General features: G+C 44.7%; 1 protein-coding gene across 9 annotated transcripts in view; it reads right to left on the bottom strand.

Annotated features, from left to right (window-relative positions):
- Positions 1-20,418, bottom strand: part of LOC149307091 (transcription factor 12-like) — a 145,942-nt gene that overhangs the window by 109,949 nt on the left and 15,575 nt on the right. For 6 of the 9 annotated variants that reach the window (XM_089538025.1, XM_089538020.1, XM_089538021.1 and 3 more), the window contains exons 3-5: positions 6,229-6,302; positions 4,622-4,690; positions 1,291-1,393 (exon numbers count right to left, since the gene is read on the bottom strand). In XM_089538025.1, coding sequence (XP_089394151.1) covers positions 1,291-1,393; positions 4,622-4,690; positions 6,229-6,302 — 246 coding nt within the window. Of the gene's footprint in view, positions 1-1,290; positions 1,394-4,621; positions 4,691-6,228; positions 6,303-11,009; positions 11,435-17,733; positions 17,773-18,762; positions 18,825-20,418 lie in introns of those variants that run through there. The other 3 variants (XM_089538028.1, XM_089538027.1, XM_089538026.1) reach the window with 3 other exon arrangements.

Below are 20,418 nucleotides of genomic sequence, written 5' to 3'. Positions count from 1 at the left end.
TGCAACTGGAGTGAAGGGGAAAGAGAGGGCCAGATGGCAAAAATATACTCCCGATTCTGGGATAATCCATTGGGGGTGCCACACTGTGCCTAGCACCAGAAGCAGAAGAACCCACATCATTTCTCTTCTAACGCCATTTCTCCCCATGCCCCTTCCTTCACCCTCTTGCTGCCTGCAGGTAAAGGAACAGGTGGCTCTTGCCAGCAGCCCTGGGACCCCAGGTTGCCTACCCTTGCTGTATGTAATGCAGCCTCCCTCCAAGAGCTATCCCACTTTCTGAGAAAGAAGGCCTTCTTGCCCCTGGCCTGCTGGGGAATCGTTGCATGTTTTTTAAATGCAACCCCCCCAAACAGGATGCTACCAATGGATACACCGTTAACCCTTCTTTCAAACACTGCTCTGATATCCTCAGGCGGGGTATAAACATTTGAGGGTCTGTCATGTTTACAAGCATACGTTGTGCAACCAAACAGTTTGTCTCCCTGTTTGCAAAAGATTAAAAGCAGTAAACAAAGGCAAAGGGGAAAGATCTCCAGAAGACCACCAGGATTTGGATTTATGTAATCTACTTAGATTGCCAAGGCAGCGTCTTGAAAGGACAATATCATCAAGAATACAAATAGGTCACATGCGCCAGACAGGAGGGGAAAAAACCCCAACATTGCTTTAACAGATGAAGTCACATTAGAAGGAAATTCCTAAACTACAGCCACAAACTAAACAGCCCAGTTCCAAGGCAATTCTGTAAAATCAGCAGTGGTAATGTTTAAGCCATTCAAAATGAAAGTTATTAAGGCAGCCTGTGAAGACCAGGAAAACAGATAAACATTCTCTTAGTCATTTCCTCTGAACGTATTTTATGTTCAAAACTGAACGCTAAGGGAGTAAGCTCAGCTTTTAAATGCATCTGTATTTGGGGGCTGAGAAAAGAGCACAATTCAAGTTTGAAAAAAGGATTCTTGGAAACATTTAAAAAGTTCCCCAAGCCCTTAACAACAACAGCAGCAGCTCTTATTATTTACTTGCTTTTTAAAATTTATATCCCTCCTTTCTCCCCAAATAGGACTCAAAGCAGCTAAAATACTAAAGCAAATCTTATTGCGTTGGCCTTTTCTGCCAACCATGATAAAGTCCACGGAATAAAAATCAGCTGTGGCAAGTGAATGTGGAGGGCAAAAGCCCTTGAAACTGACAAATACCTCTACTACTCCCCTAGAAGATGGAAAAGAAGATATCTCCCGTGACCAGAGAGGCTGGGAGGGGGCTTCGCACAAAGAATGACCTACTCACCCATCAGATTGGAGTTCGCAAAAGGGGTTGGGGACAATCCATCACTGGGCCCTAATCGACTCTCATTCAAGTGATCACCATAATGAGGACTGTCCGGAAAGCCCTGCAGGAAAAGGACAGAGAATTTAGCAGATTATTTGGCAGCCCAACTAAATCAGTTCAAAGACACTCTCTTAATGAGATGGAGAGACACAGTGGGACATTCCTCCTGAACCTGGTGTTCAAAGGTGTCACAAAAGAATACACATACATACACTGGTTTCTGGGCACTTAAACCTGGACTGAAAGATCGCTATTTTGGTGATTATTTCATTCCACTTCTTAAAATACTAAGCATACTGGTGGTGTCTTACTCATATGGTAATGCTGGTTTTCCGGGAATTAGTCCCTGGACCTCAACTCTGAGCTGCACTGTCTGAGTCTGTTTTGGGCTTTCAATATTATCACAAGCACCAGCGCAATTCCTTTCAAGCAGGTGCCACACAGTCACACAGTGGAAGATGTCCCAAGCTGTGGCCTGGCAGGTACAAACTACACTAACTGAGGTATCCAAGGGCATCCTCACACTGAACACATTGCCACAGTCTAACTGGAAGGCTAACTAGAAGGTTACTGAAACACAAACTGCATTGCTTAGAGTATTCATACCCAGGAAAGGCCTTAGTTGTGGGGGGCAGTTGAATCTGCCCCACCAACCTCAACACCCTGAGAAATGGAGCCCACCTGGGCTTCCAGTGACAAATACAGGTCTATTCTAACAACAACAACAACAAATGTATTCCTACTTTCTATCCAGCAGACAGGCATTGAAAGCAAAAGAGAACTGTCAGGATCCCCATAGCAGTCTTAAGATCCACTATCACCACTACCACAGAAATAGGAAACACTTGCTTAGCGAGTTAGGTCTGATCACAAATCGTTCTGGTACAAGTGCTATTCCATTTCCATTTTGCAAGAAAACACCTTCTTCTCAGACCACAACATAAGGAGGTGGGGCGGAAGAGGAAGAATCCCCACTGGAGATAATTTTATTCAATTGCAGGTTCACAACATAAACCCAAGCGTAGAAAAATATTCCCAAAGCTGTGTTTGAAAAGCACACAATCTGCCTCTTTAAAACTCTTTACAGCCAGGCCTTAAAGAAGTTCCAAGAGAGGCTTAAGTGGGAGGGAAAAATGTTCAGGCCTGCAGCCATGAGAAACCATCCCGAATCCCCCAGGACTCGAAAAATCATCAATCACCGAGGATTTGTCATTTTCCAGACTGTGGGCCTGTATTCAAGACGACATTAATGGGGCTGGAACAGGCCTCCCTATCTTTGCTGTCAGTTCAACCAAAGGGCTAGTAACTGAGGGCTAAATATCTGTCAAGCCCCTGCAACTGCTTATGGATGCATGTCACAACTTTCTGCTAAACTGCCTTAGCACTTATCTTCTGGGAGCCCCATAAGATTACTCACTTTACCTACTTTGGAATGAGCGATACACATGTGATAGACGTTCAGAAAAAACCTTAGTGACATTTATAACTTGCTTATGACCACGAGGGTGTCCTCTGGTAACCAGGGCCTGGCCCCGTCTGTCAGGCAACCAGCGCCAAGCAGCGGCAGAAGCAGCAGCAGCTGCCCAGCAAACGGGATGCTCCTAGCCAAGGTCACTGTATGCTTGCTTTATGTTCAAGTAGTGCACAATGCAGTAAGATGCTGGCTGAATAAAACAGCCTGCACAGAACACATCTATCGAAAGTGTAGCCTTCCAGCCATTTGGTTTACTATGCAATTCAGGTGGTCAGGCTCAGAATAATAAGTCTTTGTTCCTAACATTCATCATTTAAAAAGAGAGCCAACTCTGATGTATAGCTTTTAGAATCTGCTATATGCTGAAGAACAGATTTTTTTGTTTATGCTTTACTCAAGAATGCTCCTCTGCTATTCTGTCAGCCTGGTTTACAACAATATGCTAGTACAGGGGAAACGCAGCATTAAAATTAGCCTTATCCATTGTGCTAAGGCAGCAAAAAAACAAAGGATCACAGCCAAGAAACTAGCTATTACCCGCAGTCCAAGTATTGCCGGAGAGAAAGCCGGCTGCTGCAGTTGTCTGTGCCCTGGTAACCTCCTAGATGACTGCATTGTGTTGGGCACAGGGCTGCCTTTACAAATGATAAGCACATTGATGATGAGAATCAAGTGAAAGGTTTATATTGATTTTAAGGGCATCGTATTATTAATAGCTTGATCTGTTGTTGCATTTGTTACATAATAAAATAAATATAAAATTATAATAAAAGAAGAAAATTTCCCAGGAAACTTGAGATTTTCCAGGTCATGGCCGAGAGACTGCTTGTTGTTAACTGCCCTTGTGTCAGTCTCAACTCATGTAGACCCTGTGGATGAGACCTCTCCAAGCCCTTCTGTCCTCAACTGCTCTGCTCAGGTCCTCCAGGCCCAGGCCTGTGGTCTCTTTGATTGAGCCTAACCACCTGGAGTGGAGTCTTCCTCTGTTTCTACTACCCTCCAGCTTTCCTAGTATCGTCTTATGATATGGCCCAAGAAACTGCTAACAGTGGCTAAACATTACAAGCCTGCCGCACAGTTGTAACCTTCAAAAGCTCTTCATTCACTTCCAAAACCAACACAATGTGCTGTTTCTGGCCTCTAACCCCATTACCTGGGACAATGTTACTTGAAGGACCATCTCCTACAAAATGTACCTCCCCCATCACAAGAGTTTAATCAGAACTCCTTTTTCAACTGTTCCTATCAAGTGAGATGCAGAGAACCCATGACTACAAAGGAAATGTCCTTTCCAGAGGAACATGCCAGTTGTGAAATGCCCTCCCCACCATGCCTTGCAGAAGTATTCATACACATCCTTTGGGTTTTTGACATTTTGTTGTTTTACAACCCATCTGTAGAATTTTCTGTCACTGGAACTCTATGGCATCCCACTCCTACCCCCTTGAGCCAACTGATTCATTTGGTTGCCTCTGTATGTGAAAGCGAGAGCGAGAGTTTATGTACATGCCTTCAAGTTGCCTGTCAAAGTATGGTGACCCCAAGAATTTAATACAGTTTTCTTGGGCAAGGGATACTCACAAATGGTTTTGCCTGCAGCACCTGATATTCCTTTGCAATCTCCCATCCAAGTACTAACTAGGTCTGACCCGGCTTAGCTTTCAAGATCAGATGGGAGCTGGTGCCCTTAGAGTATTTAAGCATCTCTTGGTAGCTTACACAGAAAAGGAAACTGCTGATGTCTCACATTTTAAAGTGTGTGTGTGTGTGTGCACGCGCGCAAGCTGACAATTATGAATAAAAAACAAATCCTACCTCCTCATGTTTCAACTTTTCAAGAGCTGTTGTGAGTTCTGAGCTTTTTCCAAGGAAGCTGCCATTTTCCTGTAAGCAAGAAAATATTTTAAAAGGTTAGGAACAAATCAAAACATTTGCTATTCAAAAAATAATAAATAATGTACCTCACTTTAAAATTAGGTTTCATCATCATATACTGAAGCTGAACGGTAGTAGATCCAGAACAGACAAAAGACAACATTTTTACAATGCAGTACATGGGAGTCACCGTCACAAGATGAACTGATAGCCTCTGTGACAGCTTTGATAGGGCCTGGATAAATTCACGGAGGCTGGGGCACCAATGGCTGTGTGGCTCGGCTGCACTTGAGAATCAACAACAGGGCGCACCTCTGTAACTATCTACTCTACTGCCTTCCATCTCATTGTCATAGTTCCCTTCCAGTTGAGCAAATTGTAATGAATACCCTCAAATTCGGGTAGCAAACAGGGAGCACAAGATGCCTCCTTATTCTCTAAAAGCTTAACTTAAACCTTCTGAAAACAAGGATGTTGTGCTTTCCATAGAGTACAACCCTCCAGCACTTATATAGTGCCATCAGGGTACAACTCTGGTACAGTCATTCTTTTCCAGAACAGCAGTATTTAGACAGAGCACAAAATTCACAACACTCATTTGAAACTGGACCAGAAGAGCCCTGTGTGTGTAGAGATCCCAGAAAAGTAAGTGTGTGTGCATGTGTCAACCCTTAAGCATGATGGAGGCATTAAATGCACTGAGCACTCTCAGGGAGGGATAGGGGCTAACAATCCAATCTGAGGTGTCCCAAATGCAGTGGGCTTCCCTTGGAATGAATAAGGCATGGAGTACCATCCTGCCCTTGGTAGTTCCTGTCTAATATAGAGTTCTCTGCAGAAGGAGTCACAGCCTCTTTCACGGCTTCATCTTACTGAAGAAGTACACTTTCCATTTCATTTTGAGGTAGCTGAGTCTACAGGCTCACACTAAAGCAAATTAAAGAGTGAAACCCCTTTCCCTATCCAGGACCTTCTTCACTGTTCAATATTCACCAGATTAATTAAATTTAAAAAATATTTTAACTATGCTTACTGTATTACTGATTCTCCATGGCACAGAAATCATATTACTGTTGTATTACACCTAAAATAAGCAAACTGTCAGGGACAGCTGCTCTCAGGGCCTTCCAAATTCTTAAAATATTAATACCTAGAAGTCTTGCTAGCAGGCAAAGACATCCATATGTCTTTTCACGTGAAACGAACCATTTAATGAGAAGATCGTAACCAGGAAAACTAGGTGAGCAGAAAGAGTTAATAATTCCCCCCAGCCAGTGTTGCAATCCCAATCCCTGCTGTTGACTTCTTTTTTTAAAATGTTAGCAATTCATTTGGGGGAAAGTTATTTCTCAGTTCACCTCCACCACAGATATATGCAGGAAGGTAGTTTAGACAAACATCTCTTGGGTAGTTGGTAAGACTGGCTTAAGGTGCCACACATCGAGCACAACCCTCTGTTAACATGGATATCCAGCAATGCTCCATAGTATTTTGTTGCTCTTTCCCACAGCTGCTGTTCATTAACAGTAGTCCAGTTGCACACTTACCCTTGTAGGTTCGTATACAGGACTTGACTGGCCACTTGCTCCCCAAGATACGGCACCTGTTCGTTCTTCCATACCTAGGCCCAGAAAGAAAGAATGCAGACTTTATAAATAAAATACAAAAATTGGGAAAAGTCAAAGCACAAATCAGGTCAGGCAGGAAAAACCCACCAGTATTCTCTTTGAAAAGCCAACACAGAGCTGCCCCAGGCTTATAGGACATGATCCAAACTCCCACCTGGTTGGGCCACACACATTTGGTGATCAAAACATATATTCCTTCTTAGCAAGGTTCAAACTCTGTCCAACATGGCTGAGGGACATTTTCAGGGGTGTGGGGGACATATATTTATCCAATCCTTCTTCAAAACTATTCATGCTAGGACATATCCCAGAAACCTATGTTTTGTATGTACATATGACAAATATCCCATTTGTCTGCTTCCTAACATTTCAGGGGATGCTCCTGAGCTCTTGCTTTTTAAATGACTAAATCAAGCGCCTTCCAGTTTTTTATGGTTTTGTGAATTTCTGATGTTTCTTCTGGTTCTGCCTTCTGCCCCATGGATCTTTCGCAAAAGGATATGTGGTCATTTTAACTGTGCTTAGGAAAAGTTCACTAGTTCTCTTATCTATTTTAACATGGCAGAAACAGAACCTCATAGAACTTTGTCAACATGGACATGTCAGATTCATATAGGTATCATTCTTCTAATATTGCTGCTTTGTCCAACACAACACACACAGTAACAGCCATTTCTTCTATTACTGTTGAATTGTCCCCCTGCCCTATTCTGGGTTATTACACCCATAGCGCTGTTATAGTCCAGACCAATCTGTTATATTTTTGCCCAGTTTCGAGAGGTTCTTCAGGTGATATAACTGTCTTAAATAATTTGCCTTGATGTGTGAGCTTCCCCACCTGAATCTTCTGCCATCTCCAGGTAATTCATGAACAAACCATACAAAAAATCCAGTCTCAGACCAGAAAGCCATTCACACCTAGCCAGTAAACCTTGTTAGGATCAGCCTATCACCTCATCCATTTTCTCCACTTCTGAAATAATGCGATCTTCTTATCTAATAGTTATTACATTTTGTTGAGAGATGTCAGAAAGAGATTGCACTGAAGGCATATGGTTTTGGAAGAGTTTTTGGTCCCCCCCACCCAATGGGTATATTTTCATATACTCCCCCACTTCCTTCACCCTCTTGAAAACTGGACTGAGAATACCAGCATCACAAAGACTGCATGAGATGACAGCACTGCGCATTGAGGTTTTAATACTGAACTATATTATTTCATTTAGTCCAATGTGACACAACTAAATTGTCTTATTTGACAACAGAACTCCTGATGTGAAATGACTCAAACACAAAGTAAGGAAAAATTCTAAATTTACATAACATCAGCCCAAAAGCTAAGCTAAGCTGCTGCTGTTGTGTGCGTTCAAGCTGTATGCCACCGACGCAACTCTATCACGGGATTTTAATGGCAAGAGTTGTTCAGAGGGGGATTCACGGAAGCTGAGAGAGTGTGACTTGCCCAAGGTCACCTAGTGGGTTTTCATGGCCAAGCAGGGATTTGAACCCTGGTCTCCAGAGTCTAGTTATAGAATCATAGAATCATAGAATCGTAGAGTTGGAAGAGACCACTAGGGCCATCCAGTCCAACCCCCTGCCATGCAGGAAATCCAAATCAAAGCATCCCTGACAGATGGCCATCCAGCCTCTGTTTAAAGACCTCCAAGAAAGGAGACTCTATCACCCTCCAAAGGAGTGCATTCCACTGTCAAACAGCCCTTACTGTCAGGAAGTTCCTCCTAATGTTCAGGTGGAATCTCTTTTCCTGTAGCTTGCATCCATTGTTCCGGGTCCTGTTCTCTGGAGCAGCAGAAAACAAGCTTGCTCCCTCCTCAATATGACATCCTTTCAAATATTTAAACAGGGCTATCATATCACCTCTTAACCTTCTTTTCTCCAGGCTAAACATCCCCAGCTCCCTAAGTCGTTCCTCATAGGGCATGGTCTCCAGACCCTTCACCATTTTTGTCGCCCTCCTTTGGACACGCTCCAGTTTCTCAATGTCCTTTTTGAATTGTGGCGCCCAGAACTGGATACAATATTCTAGGTGGGGCCTGACCAAAGCAGAATACAGTGGCACTATTACTTCTCTTGATCTAGACACTATACTTCTATTGATGCAGCCTAAAATAGCATTGGCCTTTTTAGCTGCCGCATCACACTGTTCACTCATGTTCAACTTGTGGTCTACTTGGACTCCTAGATCCCTTTCACACGTAGTTTCATTCAGCCAGGTGTCACCCATCCTATATCTGTGCATTTTATTTTTCCGCCCTAAGTGCAATACCTTACATTTCTTTGTGTTGAATTTCATTTTGTTAGCTTTGGCCCAGCTTTCTAGTCTATTCAGGTCATTTTGAATCTTGATCCTGTCCTCTGGGGTATTAGCTATTCCCCCTAATTTGGTGTCATCTGCAAATTTGATAAGTATGCTCCCAATTCTGTCATCCAGGTCATTGATAAAGATGTTGAATAGCACTGGGCCCAGGACAGAGCCCTGTGGGACCCCACTGGTCACTTCTCTCCAGGATGAAAAGGAGCCATTGTTGAGCACCCTTTGGGTTCGGCCGGTCAACCAATTACAGATCCATTTAACAGTTCCTTTGTCTAGCCCACATTTTACAAGCTTGTTTGCAAGAATGTCATGGGAAACCTTGTCAAAGGCCTTACTGAAATCAAGATATACTATATCCACAGCATTCCCTTCATCTACCAAGCTGGTAATTTTGTCAAAGAAAGAGATTAGATTTGTCTGGCATGACTTGTTTCTCTGAAACCCATGTTGACTTTTTGTGATTATGGCATTGCCTTCTAGATGTTCACAAACTCTCTGTTTAATGATCTGCTCCAGAATCTTTCCTAGAACTGATGTCAGACTAACTGGACGATAATTGTTGGGATCCTCTTTTTCCCCTTTTTGAAGATGGGGACAACGTTTGCCCTCCTCCAGTCTGCTGGGATCTCTCCTGTTCTCCAGGAGTTTTCAAATATGATTGCCAATGGCTCCTATATTACTTTTGCCAGTTCTTTTAATACCCTTGGATGGAGTTCATCTGGTCCCGGAGACTTAAATTCATTTAGATTAACAAGGTGTTCCTCTACTATCTCTTTACTCATTCTGTGCTGAAATTCCCCTATTCTGTCCTCTGCTCCATTATCCTCAGGTTGAGCACCCTTTGCCTTTTCTGAGAAGACTGAGGCAAAGAAGGTGTTGAGGAATTCTGCCTTTTCTCTATCTCCTGTTAGCATTTTGCCATCTTCTCCACGCAGTGGCCCTATCGTTTCCTTCTTCTTCCTCTTGCTGCGGACATATCCAAAAAAGCCCTTTTTATTGTTCTTAACCTCTCTAGCAAGCCTGAGTTCGTTCTGCGCTTTAGCTTTTCTGACTTTACCCCTACACATGCCTGCTATTTCTTTCAATTCCTTTTTCGTGATTTCCCCCTTTTTCCATTTCTTATACATGTTCCGTTTCAAACTTAGCTCGGTTGAAAGTTCCTTAGTCATCCATCCTGGTTTCTTGAGACACCTCCCGTTTTTCTTTCTCACTGGAACTGTTTGAAATTGTGCCTTCAGTATCTCTCTTTTGAGAAAGTCCCATCCGTCCTGAACTCCTTTATCTTTTAGTATTTCTGACCATGGAATCGCCCTCAATACTTCTCTAAGTTTACTGAAATCCGCTCTCCTAAAGTCTAGGATGCCTGCTGACTCTGCCTGGCTTCTCCTCTCCATTGTATAACAAACTCCAGGAGAACATGGTCGCTTCCACCTAAGGAGCCCACCACTTGCACCCCATTAACCAAGTCATCCTTGTTGGTTAGGATCAGATCTAAAATAGCTGACCCCCTTGTTGCCTCTTCCACCTTTTGGACCATGAAATTGTCTTCCAGGCAAGTGAGGAATTTGCTAGGCCTTGAGGATTTTGCTGAGTTTGACTTCCAGCAAATATCAGGATAGTTGAAGTCGCCCATTACTACTACATCTCTCTTTTCTGACTGTGTGGTCATCTGTTCTAGAAAGATATCATCCAATTCCTCAGTCTGACTTGGGGGTCTGTAGTAGACTCCCACCGTCCAACACCTAAACCACTGCACCACGCAGTAGTAAATGTAAAAAGTGAATTGTGTCCAGTGTAATGTTGTACTCTTCTCTTTCCCTGACCTACTGCCAAATCCGTTTCATTGGGTGACTTCAAGAAACAAAATCTGTCCACACTTTCCCCATAACACAGTCCATCCTCCCCCGTCCCCACAAGCAAAAAAACATTCTCAAAGCCTTCTCTTGGAAGAAATTATCTTCTCAGTCTTCAATCTCAACATCATTCTAGGTACTCATTTCTTTACTTCTCCAAACTGAGCAACCACAACTGTACACAGTATTCCATATCTGGAGCTCAATATTTTTACAGTGACATTATCATAACTGAAGTTTTATTTTTCTTCAGCTTTGAATTTGCCCTCATTGCGCCCGCAGCACATTCATGTTCGCCCTACGATCCTTTTTATGAATAGTCAAGTACAACTTAGAAGACATGAACATACATGTGAAGAGAGGCCCTTTTCTCCCAACGCAAGTCATTTTATGCTTATTTACACTGACTCTCCTCTGGCACTTTCTGTGAGTATTAAACCCACCTAGTCCCATTGTTTCAAACAAAGGAGATTTCTCCATTCTGAATCGATTGGAAAATTTCCCAAGCTCACCTACTGTCCAGCCGGCCTCCAAATCCTTCACAGGTAAAACAGTCCCAGCTCTGAGACTGCTATTAATAATCCCCACCTTCTGCCAAAAGACCTTTGGGAGCCCATGTATATGCTGCCAATCAATAGCTCCAAACTCTCAAGGAATTCTACAAGGGGGGAAACATTACTTTGTAAAAGTGCTCTAATTTTCCTTCCACAAGCATGCTGTTCAAAATTCTGTCTCACATATTAGCAACTTGCATCAATTTACATGAAAGACACCTCTAGGCAGACAGCAATTTTCTGAATCCATGCTTATCTTGTTTCCTCTTTTTCTTTTTAAAAATCAGGTTCATTTGCTTGACTCCCAGTCCCTCCCTAAGGAGCCTAATTTTAACAATTAATCTAAGCAAGTATTTTTAACTTTTCTATAAACTGGTTTAGATGCAGAACTATTGGTTCTTGAAATAATAATAATAATAATAATAATAATAATAATAATAATAATGTTTATTTATATACCGCTTTTCCAAATTAGATCAAAGCGGTGTACAACAGGAAGTACAATACAAAGTAAAAAAACAAACAAACAAACATAACAGGCCTCTCTCCCCCTCAAGATGGTGGTCGGAAGAGGGCTCTTAGTCTTTCAGGCCCTGGCCTCTCTCCCCCTCAAGATGGTGGTCGGAAGAGGGCTCTTAGTCTTTCAGGCCCTGGCCTCTCTCCCCCTCAAGATGGTGGTCGGAAGAGGGCTCTTAGTCTTTCAGGCCCTGGCCTCTCTCCCCCTCAAGATGGTGGTCGGAAGAGGGCTCTTAGTCTTTCAGGCCCTGGCCAATCTCTCCTCAAGATGGTGGTCGGAAGAGGGCTCTTAGTCTTTCAGGCCCTGGCCAATCTCCCCCTCAAGATGGTGGTCGGAAGGAGGGCTCTTAGTCTTTCAGGCCCTGGCCTCTCTCCCCCTCAAGATGGTGGTCGGAAGAGGGCTCTTAGTCTTTCAGGCCCTGGCCTCTCTCCCCCTCAAGATGGTGGTCGGAAGAGGGCTCTTAGTCTTTCAGGCCCTGGCCTCTCTCCCCCTCAAGATGGTGGTCGGAAGAGGGCTCTTAGTCTTTCAGGCCCTGGCCAATCTCTCCTCAAGATGGTGGTCGGAAGAGGGCTCTTAGTCTTTCAGGCCCTGGCCAATCTCTCCTCAAGATGGTGGTCGGAAGAGGGCTCTTAGTCTTTCAGGCCCTGGCCAATCTCCCCCTCAAGATGGTGGTCGGAAGGAGGGCTCTTAGTCTTTCAGGCCCTGGCCTCTCTCCCCCTCAAGATGGTGGTCGGAAGAGGGCTCTTAGTCTTTCAGGCCCTGGCCTCTCTCCCCCTCAAGATGGTGGTCGGAAGAGGGCTCTTAGTCTTTCAGGCCCTGGCCTCTCTCCCCCTCAAGATGGTGGTCGGAAGAGGGCTCTTAGTCTTTCAGGCCCTGGCCAATCTCTCCTCAAGATGGTGGTCGGAAGAGGGCTCTTAGTCTTTCAGGCCCTGGCCAATCTCCCCCTCAAGATGGTGGTCGGAAGGAGGGCTCTTAGTCTTTCAGGCCCTGGCCTCTCTCCCCCTCAAGATGGTGGTCGGAAGAGGGCTCTTAGTCTTTCAGGCCCTGGCCTCTCTCCCCCTCAAGATGGTGGTCGGAAGAGGGCTCTTAGTCTTTCAGGCCCTGGCCAATCTCTCCTCAAGATGGTGGTCGGAAGAGGGCTCTTAGTCTTTCAGGCCCTGGCCAATCTCCCCCTCAAGATGGTGGTCGGAAGGAGGGCTCTTAGTCTTTCAGGCCCTGGCCTCTCTTCCCCTCAAGATGGTGGTCGGAAGAGGGCTCTTAGTCTTTCAGGCCCTGGCCTCTCTCCCCCTCAAGATGGTGGTCGGAAGAGGGCTCTTAGTTTTTCAGGCCCTGGCCAATCTCCCCCTCAAGATGGTGGTCGGAAGAGGGCTCTTAGTCTTTCAGGCCCTGGCCAATCTCCCCCTCAAGATGGTGGTCGGAAGGAGGGCTCTTAGTCTTTCAGGCCCTGGCCTCTCTCCCCCTCAAGATGGTGGTCGGAAGGAGGGCTCTTTGTCTTTCCAGGCCAGGCCTCTCTCCCCCTCAAGATGGTGGTCGGAAGAGGGCTCTTAGTCTTTCAGGCCCTGGCCTCTCTCCCCCTCAAGATGGTGGTCGGAAGGAGGGCTCTTTGTCTTTCCAGGCCAGGCCTCTCTCCCCCTCAAGATGGTGGTCGGAAGAGGGCTCTTAGTCTTTCAGGCCCTGGCCTCTCTCCCCCTCAAGATGGTGGTCGGAAGGAGGGCTCTTAGTCTTTCAGGCCCTGGCCTCTCTCTCCCCAAGATGGTGGTTGGAAGGAGGGCTTTTCTTCTTACAGGCAGGCAGTTGGAGCTTGCCTGCCTCTCTCCCCCCAAGATGGTGGCTGAAGGGAGGGCTATATCAAGTTAGGAGCCTATATCAAGTAAAAAAAATGAGGCTAATGTGAACAAGACTGGCCTAAAAAGAAAGCAGACAGATGATGAGGTCAGAAGGGGAAATCTGGAAGAAACCCCATTCATGGTTAATAAGAAATTTCATCCATAGTTAATTCACAATTATAATACAATGCCACAATTTACAAAAGCACTTGAATTCTACTGTGCAACTGCAAAATGATCTTGGTGGTGGAAGGGTGTGATTTCCTAACACACTTTCCAGCACCAAAAAGCTCTACAAATTTGTCGCATTTTATGGCCAACAGTGATGTAGTAATTTTATTGTACATGGAATTTAGGAAGTGTGGTGGCTGGCACTGACAAAGACAGAAGTAATCTCTTGGCATATCACACTCTTTTCTTGCTCAGACAAGGGGAGAAATAATGTCGTGATCACACAGCAAGCACAAAACAAAAAGACCTTTGCTTGACCAGTGCACCAGGGGAGTGTGTTTCATTACAAAAGCCAAGGATCTAGCAAAATCTAGGTGCAGACTTTTGCTAAGGCACAATTAGGCTAGGAGATGAAATGGCAAAAGAGTCACCTGCAAAATGTGGCCACCAAAAAGGCTGCACCTGAAGGAGAGCCCCGCCAAAACGCCCAAACAGCCACCTGGGGCTTGCTTCTGAAAGTGGCTGGCACCTCACAGCGGAAGAAAACCCAGACTTCCGCACAAATCAGCATCGCTCACATGTGGAAGTAAAGTGTGGTCAATAATTCAATGTTTACTCAGATTTGACAAACAGAATGGGAAGCTCTGGATTTCCCACCCCCAAAATATGACTTATGTTTATAAGCAACCAGACAGTGAAGTACTGTAAGTTAATAGGAATAAAACCATCCTGCACAATTCATGTCTAGCTTGAGAGTTTCAATGCCAACCGCTTCATTTCATTTACAACTATACCATAGTACTCAAAGCAAGAAATGATGGCTATCAGTTCATGCATCATATTTGAAAGATGTTATACAAACCTTATTAAAATATGACAAATACTAAACATAAGGCTTTCCAGTGCGAAATGTTAGCTTTGGTCATGAGTGCAGGTAAAGTGTTTTCTGAAATGCTGGGCTTGCCATCATCCAAAGGAAGGGAAGCAACTAACCATCACTACTACTGGTCCCAACAGCCAATGAAACAGCAGGGCCTGTTCCAATTCCTCCTTCACAATGATATCAGGTTCCAGCTGATCAGCAAGCATCAAAATCCTTAATCTTTCTCCTTTGGAGGCTCAGTTCAACTGCAAACACAAACAGGATCAGTCAGGAAGCTGCTCTTCCCGCATGTTTTCTCGGATTTGGAGAGACCATGGCCTAATGTCCATTTTATGTTCCCTGCACCTCTCTAGGAAAGACCTTCCAAAGTTTCACAAAAGAATTACTGCCCAAACCCACTTTTTTAAAAAAATGTCACCATGAATAAAAGCTATGTATGTGTGTGTGTGTTGGGGGGGGGGGGTTCATCATCATTCCTAACCTGGAGTACAATACTTTATATGCATTGCCTGAACAATTCCATCACTTTCCTCCAAAGCAGTACATGCATTCTGTTTTGCAAATCATAGAATCATAGGCGCGTTACAGACCGCCGGATTGCGGTGGTCTGCTGCCGCTGCCGGTTGCTACATCCGGGAACCACAGCAGCCAAACGGCGCAGTTCCTGGACGCAGCAAAGAAAGAGCGCAAAAATCGCGCTCCTTGCAGCCCGGAAGAGACACCGCGAGGCGCTAGTCGCGCACTCGCAGCATCATTTCCGTTGTGCGATGTGTGGACGCAGAGCGTCCGTTACGTCAAAATGGCGGCAGCCGTGTGGAACGGCCACCGCCATTTGTTACAGACTCAATCCGTGCTAGGGTTAGGGGCGTCTGGAAGAGACGCCCCTTTCTAACCCTAGCACGGACTGAGTCCGTCCTAGGGTGCCCGTTTGTTACGGGCCATAGAATAATAGAGTTGGAAGAGACCGCAAGGGCCATCCAGTCCAACCCCTTGCCATGCAAGAAATCTAAATCTGATAACAACACTCCTAAGTAACTTCTAAGAATGTCGTGTTCCTTCTCCTTTTTAAAAACATTATCACAACCTGACAGTTCACAATGGAGTCCTCTCCACTACACAGTAATGCAATAGAACTGTTCCTGCAAAGTGTTCCTCCAATACCCCTGGGCTCAGAATTCCCCAACAGTGTTTAACTTACCCTGAAAAAGCCCCCAGTCCCTGGAATTCCACATCAGATTTCCCCATATCCCAGCCAGTTAGCTCTCTGGAGAAAGGCAACCGGTTGAGTTGAAGTTAAAATGATGTAACAGGCGTAGGCAGACTAATAGGAACCAGAGAGATGCAGCTGGCAAAAGGCACACCATCCACCCAAAGAAAAACTATTCCTCCGTGCTGAAAACTGTCCGCTTTCATTCCACCCAGTTCTGAGCCTGTTGTCCTCCGATATCAGCAAGGGAACAACTTGCCATAATTGTCCACTATTACCAGAGACAAAATGTAGGACAAATTCGAGACCAAACTGTAGGACAACTGCAGGACAAAACTCAGCCCAAAATGTAGGACATTGAAGGTCCTCCTTTTTTCTTAAATGTCCTACATTTTGGGCAGAGTTTTGTCCTGCAGTTGTCCTACAGTTTGGTCTAGAATTTGTTCCACATTTTGTCCCTGGTAATAGTGGACAATTATGGCAACCCTACCACAACCTGCTCAGAAAATCCACTGATGCTCCTTCTCTCACACCTCCTTTCTTTCTTCTCAAATGCCTCCCACCCATATATATATTGGGGCCTGCTTCTGACTTTGGGAGCAACTCTTCCCTCCTGCCCTTCTTCCTTGCCAGTGTGAAAAGATAAACAGAGAGTGGGGGCAAGAGGTAGGGCTTAAAATGCCTCTCTGGCTCAGAAAAGCATTTTCCAGCCCAGAGAATTAGAAGGGTTTGAATTTTCACTTGCCTTCTGAGCCACCTACATCATGATCTCTCATCTTGGAAAATGTTCGCTTGCATCTCTAGCTGAAACGCCTGAAACACATTTCAGACACTCTCTTGCCAGAGTTCTTATCAGTCTGGCAAATCCGAAAGGCAGTAGCCAAAATGGAAAACTCATAACACTAGCCACAATATTTACATTCAGACATTTTTATTAACTTAAATTACTGCCAATAATCCTAATGTTAAACATGTTCTATGAAAGTATTTAATCTGTTGCTACAGGAGAGACAAAAGGCTTGCACTAGGACAGCCGTTCCTGGCCTGCTGTCCTCCGAAAAACAGGGATTACAGCTTCCATAATGCTTCAACATGGACTGTGCTCTCTAGGCACATTGGAGGCATAGGCCAAAAGGCAGAGAGGGAATCAGGTGAGGAAAGGGTGCTTTAAGATAGCATAGGCATCCTCTTGGCAAACTGGAGGAAAAGAATACTTGGCTGGACAAGACTGTAGCATCGCCCAGGACAGCGTTTTATGTTCATTATGTCTGACGATGTTGGGATCTAAGAAGAGAGAGGAAGGGAGAGATGGAGAGGGAGAAGGAGTAGTCCAGCATGGTAAACTCACATGCCAAATTTTAAAAACAAACAGAAAAGTGTAATACGTGACGCAAGCTGACAAAGCCATAAAAAACCCTAAGTGCAGTTTGCATAAATTCATGTAAAACATGACAGTCAGATTCTAGGTATGTGAAACATGTCACGCTGAATGCACATCCATTTGCTTAGCCAAAGCAATAAAGTGGACAATGCACTAAGGAAATCTCCCGCCTCCAAAGTGGTCCATGGATGGAAGCGACAGGCACATAAAATGCAGCCCTTTCTGATCCTGGCTGCCGCTGATACCTAGACACCTGGAAGCACCACACCTGAACAGAGGTTGAGGGGCAGAGAGAGCCTCTGAGACAGTAGGACACAATGGTAAGCTACAGTTGCCCCCCTGCAAACTCCTTCACCCTTGCTGCTTCTGCTGACACAGTAAACCACACAATAAAATTCCATGTGAAATTTTAGCAGATTTCCCCCCTTTGTGGAGACTCAAAAGAGCCTTCCTTCCTTGGGCTGGTTGTTCCAGATGTCGGAGGCAACCACACTAAAGGCCCTGCTCCGCCTAGCTGCTGCCACCTTAATCTGCCTGAGCGACTGAATAAGCAAAACTTGCTCACCGACTGGACCACAATTAGCAATCTAGGCTGACAATGACAACAAACCGCTCTTCCCTGGAGTTGGTCAGTGGTAGTCTGCATGGCTGCATTTGTTGCAGGGGAACGCAAGAGGAAGGACGCAGCTCCACTCACCTCTTGGACATTAGCTTCCCACAGACATCTGGCTGGCCACTAAGTGAGCAAAACAATGGATCACATTCTAATCAGACCAGCAAGAAACCCCAGCCTTCTCCTAGTAAGTGTTATATTTACTCTAGAATCTGTATCACAAATATATTAACCTGCAACTTAAGACACTGAATCATTCCACTTCACTGGACACATAGGTTCCAGAGAAAGGAGGGAAATAAATAAAATAAATATTTTAAGAAAAGAATCCTGCAAAGAGCAAACTTAATGCAGAACAGAATTATGTAGATTTTGTCAAGTCACAAATCTAAACTGCACACACACAGTCCTAGTACAATGAAGGCTGTAAGCTTATCCCAAGTCTCAAACCCTGCCTTAATATTCCAACGAGACTTGAGTAGAGAGAACATATATTCTATATTATACACCAAAGAAACCTTTACCAAGCAAAAGATAAAATCAAGGCAATCATATAAAGCAGGAGCAGTTTCTGTTATGAAACTTACACCTCCTACGAGCCCAGCTTCCGGAAAGGCCAGCATGATTTGCACAAATATCTAGCAGCAGAGCACTAAGTGTCCATGTAAGCCCTGTTGCCTTTTTGCTAGCTCTAAAGCAGAAGCGCAAAACAAAGCATTTACGCTGGCCAGGTTCCAAAGAGCTGCTTAGTTTTACGCAAGGGGTTTTGAGTAGCCCATTAAAGCTTTGGACTCTCCTGGAAGTGCTGCCCACATGTACCCTGACAAAGTCCATCCAGGTTCAGAAGCAGCTGGCTATGAAGCCAAGGAGTGGAAGAAGGGGGAAATAACATAAAACTGGTTTCATGGCACTTGTGAGGGTTTTATGCTGGCTTTTTGGTTTTAAGTGTATCCTGAACAACTTTTTCCTAGACAGGAGTGAAAATATATTTAAAAACAAGCCATAGCATCTGATCTTAAACATGACTTTCTGTCCTTATCCCCCAGAGAAGTCTGCTTGGATGACATACTACATCTTCTGGTACCATTGCCTCTAAATTGGGGTGTATCTTACTTGCTTATTCTGTTTCATGGAGTCCTTCTATATCATCCCAGACGCTTGGGTGCAGTTGTTCCCTGCAAGCAAATGGAGACAGCAACAAATAGAATTTTTTTAATGGCATCATCCCCTTGTGCAAGGGGAGTTTACAGGCTCACAATCCTATGTCTTCCAAGAAAAGTAACAAAAAAAATTAATAACCCACACATAATATTACTTTTAAAGTGCTTAAGCCTGAAGTTATATCAAGATAGTCAATACAGATATAGGAGTTAAGCATCATTATTACACAGAAAGGAGAGAAAGACCACCTCAGCCCTGTTCCACAGCCCTACTACTAAATATCACCAAAGTATTAGACATTATGTTTAGAGCAGCCTGCCTATCCCACTGTCATACTAAATTTATCAGCCTTTAACATGCCCCAAGAGTTCTTACTGTTTCATTTCACAGTACTTTAACCAAGATTCAGAGGATAACTCTCCAACCTCTTGCCACAAACAAAAACACACAGGAGACGGCTTCTCTCTCTCTCTCTCTCTTTTAATGCAATGCATCTCCAATTACATACATGTTTCGGCTACATATATGAATCTTGACCATTTACAGTTTACACATTGATTTCCGCCTCAAATCAGTTTGCAACAGAAAATCAAGACATCAATAAATACAGTCACAATTCAATGAGAGACATCTGTTTCTAAAACAAGCAGTCCAGAGCCCCAAGAAAACCAAACACACAGTACTGCTGCCCCTGCTACAGCCAATTTAAAAATAAGATTTTTAACCAGCAAGTTGCTTCTGAAGGCGAGATTCAAAATGCCTCCTGCCACACAGCACCAGCAGCGCAGAAGTCTTATGGGGGGAAGGCTAGATCCAGGGCCAGGGGCTGTAGATACAGGCCCAAAGGGTCCTATATCTGCGCCCCTTGACCCCTGATCCGAGCTTTACCCAAGATGACAACTTCACCCCAAGCTCATTTGGGCTGCCAGCCTCCAAGGTGCACAGAAAAGGTGGGCCAGGCAGCCCTTTTGAGAATCATAAATTGTGTCCAGTAGAGGGTGAGCAAAATGGTGAAATGCCTGGAAACCATAAAGCCTTATGAGGAGAGACTTAGGGAACTGCTGGGTATGTTTAGCCTGGAGAAGAGACGGTTAAGAAGTGATATGATAGCCCTGTTTAAGTATTTGAAAGGGAGTTATATTGAGGATGGAGCAAGCTTGTTTTCTTCAGAGACTAGGATACTGAGGAATGATGCAAGCACCAGAAAAAGAGATTCCACCTCAACATTAGGAAAAACTTCCCAATGGTCAGAGCTGTTTAATGGTGGGATACGCTGCTGCCTTGGAGAGTGGCGGAGTCTCTTTTCTGGAGGTCTTTAAGCAGCAGCTGGGTGGCCATTGGTCACATGGAGGGCTTGGATGGGGTCTTCCTGCATGACAGAATGGGGTGGGACTAGATGGCCCCTGGGGGTCCCCTCCAACACTTGGAGTCTATGATTCTATGAAGCGCTTCCACCAAAGATGGAAGCAGAGGCAGCCAGGCTCTGGCAAGTAGGACCTTCCTGGGGACCCTCACTCAGGGCTGGAGCTGGAGGAGGCTTCTCTTTTCATTTGCTGAGATTGAAAAAGCCAGCCAATACACAATAGGGAGGCCAGCCCACCCTCACTA

This window comes from Sceloporus occidentalis, unplaced genomic scaffold (genome assembly GCF_023333645.1).
Source record: "Sceloporus occidentalis isolate IW3139 unplaced genomic scaffold, rSceOcc1.0.p SCAF_9, whole genome shotgun sequence".
In the NCBI taxonomy this organism is placed as follows: domain Eukaryota; kingdom Metazoa; phylum Chordata; class Lepidosauria; order Squamata; family Phrynosomatidae; genus Sceloporus; species Sceloporus occidentalis.
The sequence above is the reverse complement of the archived record's forward strand: the minus strand, read 5'-3'. Positions and strand labels throughout refer to the sequence as shown.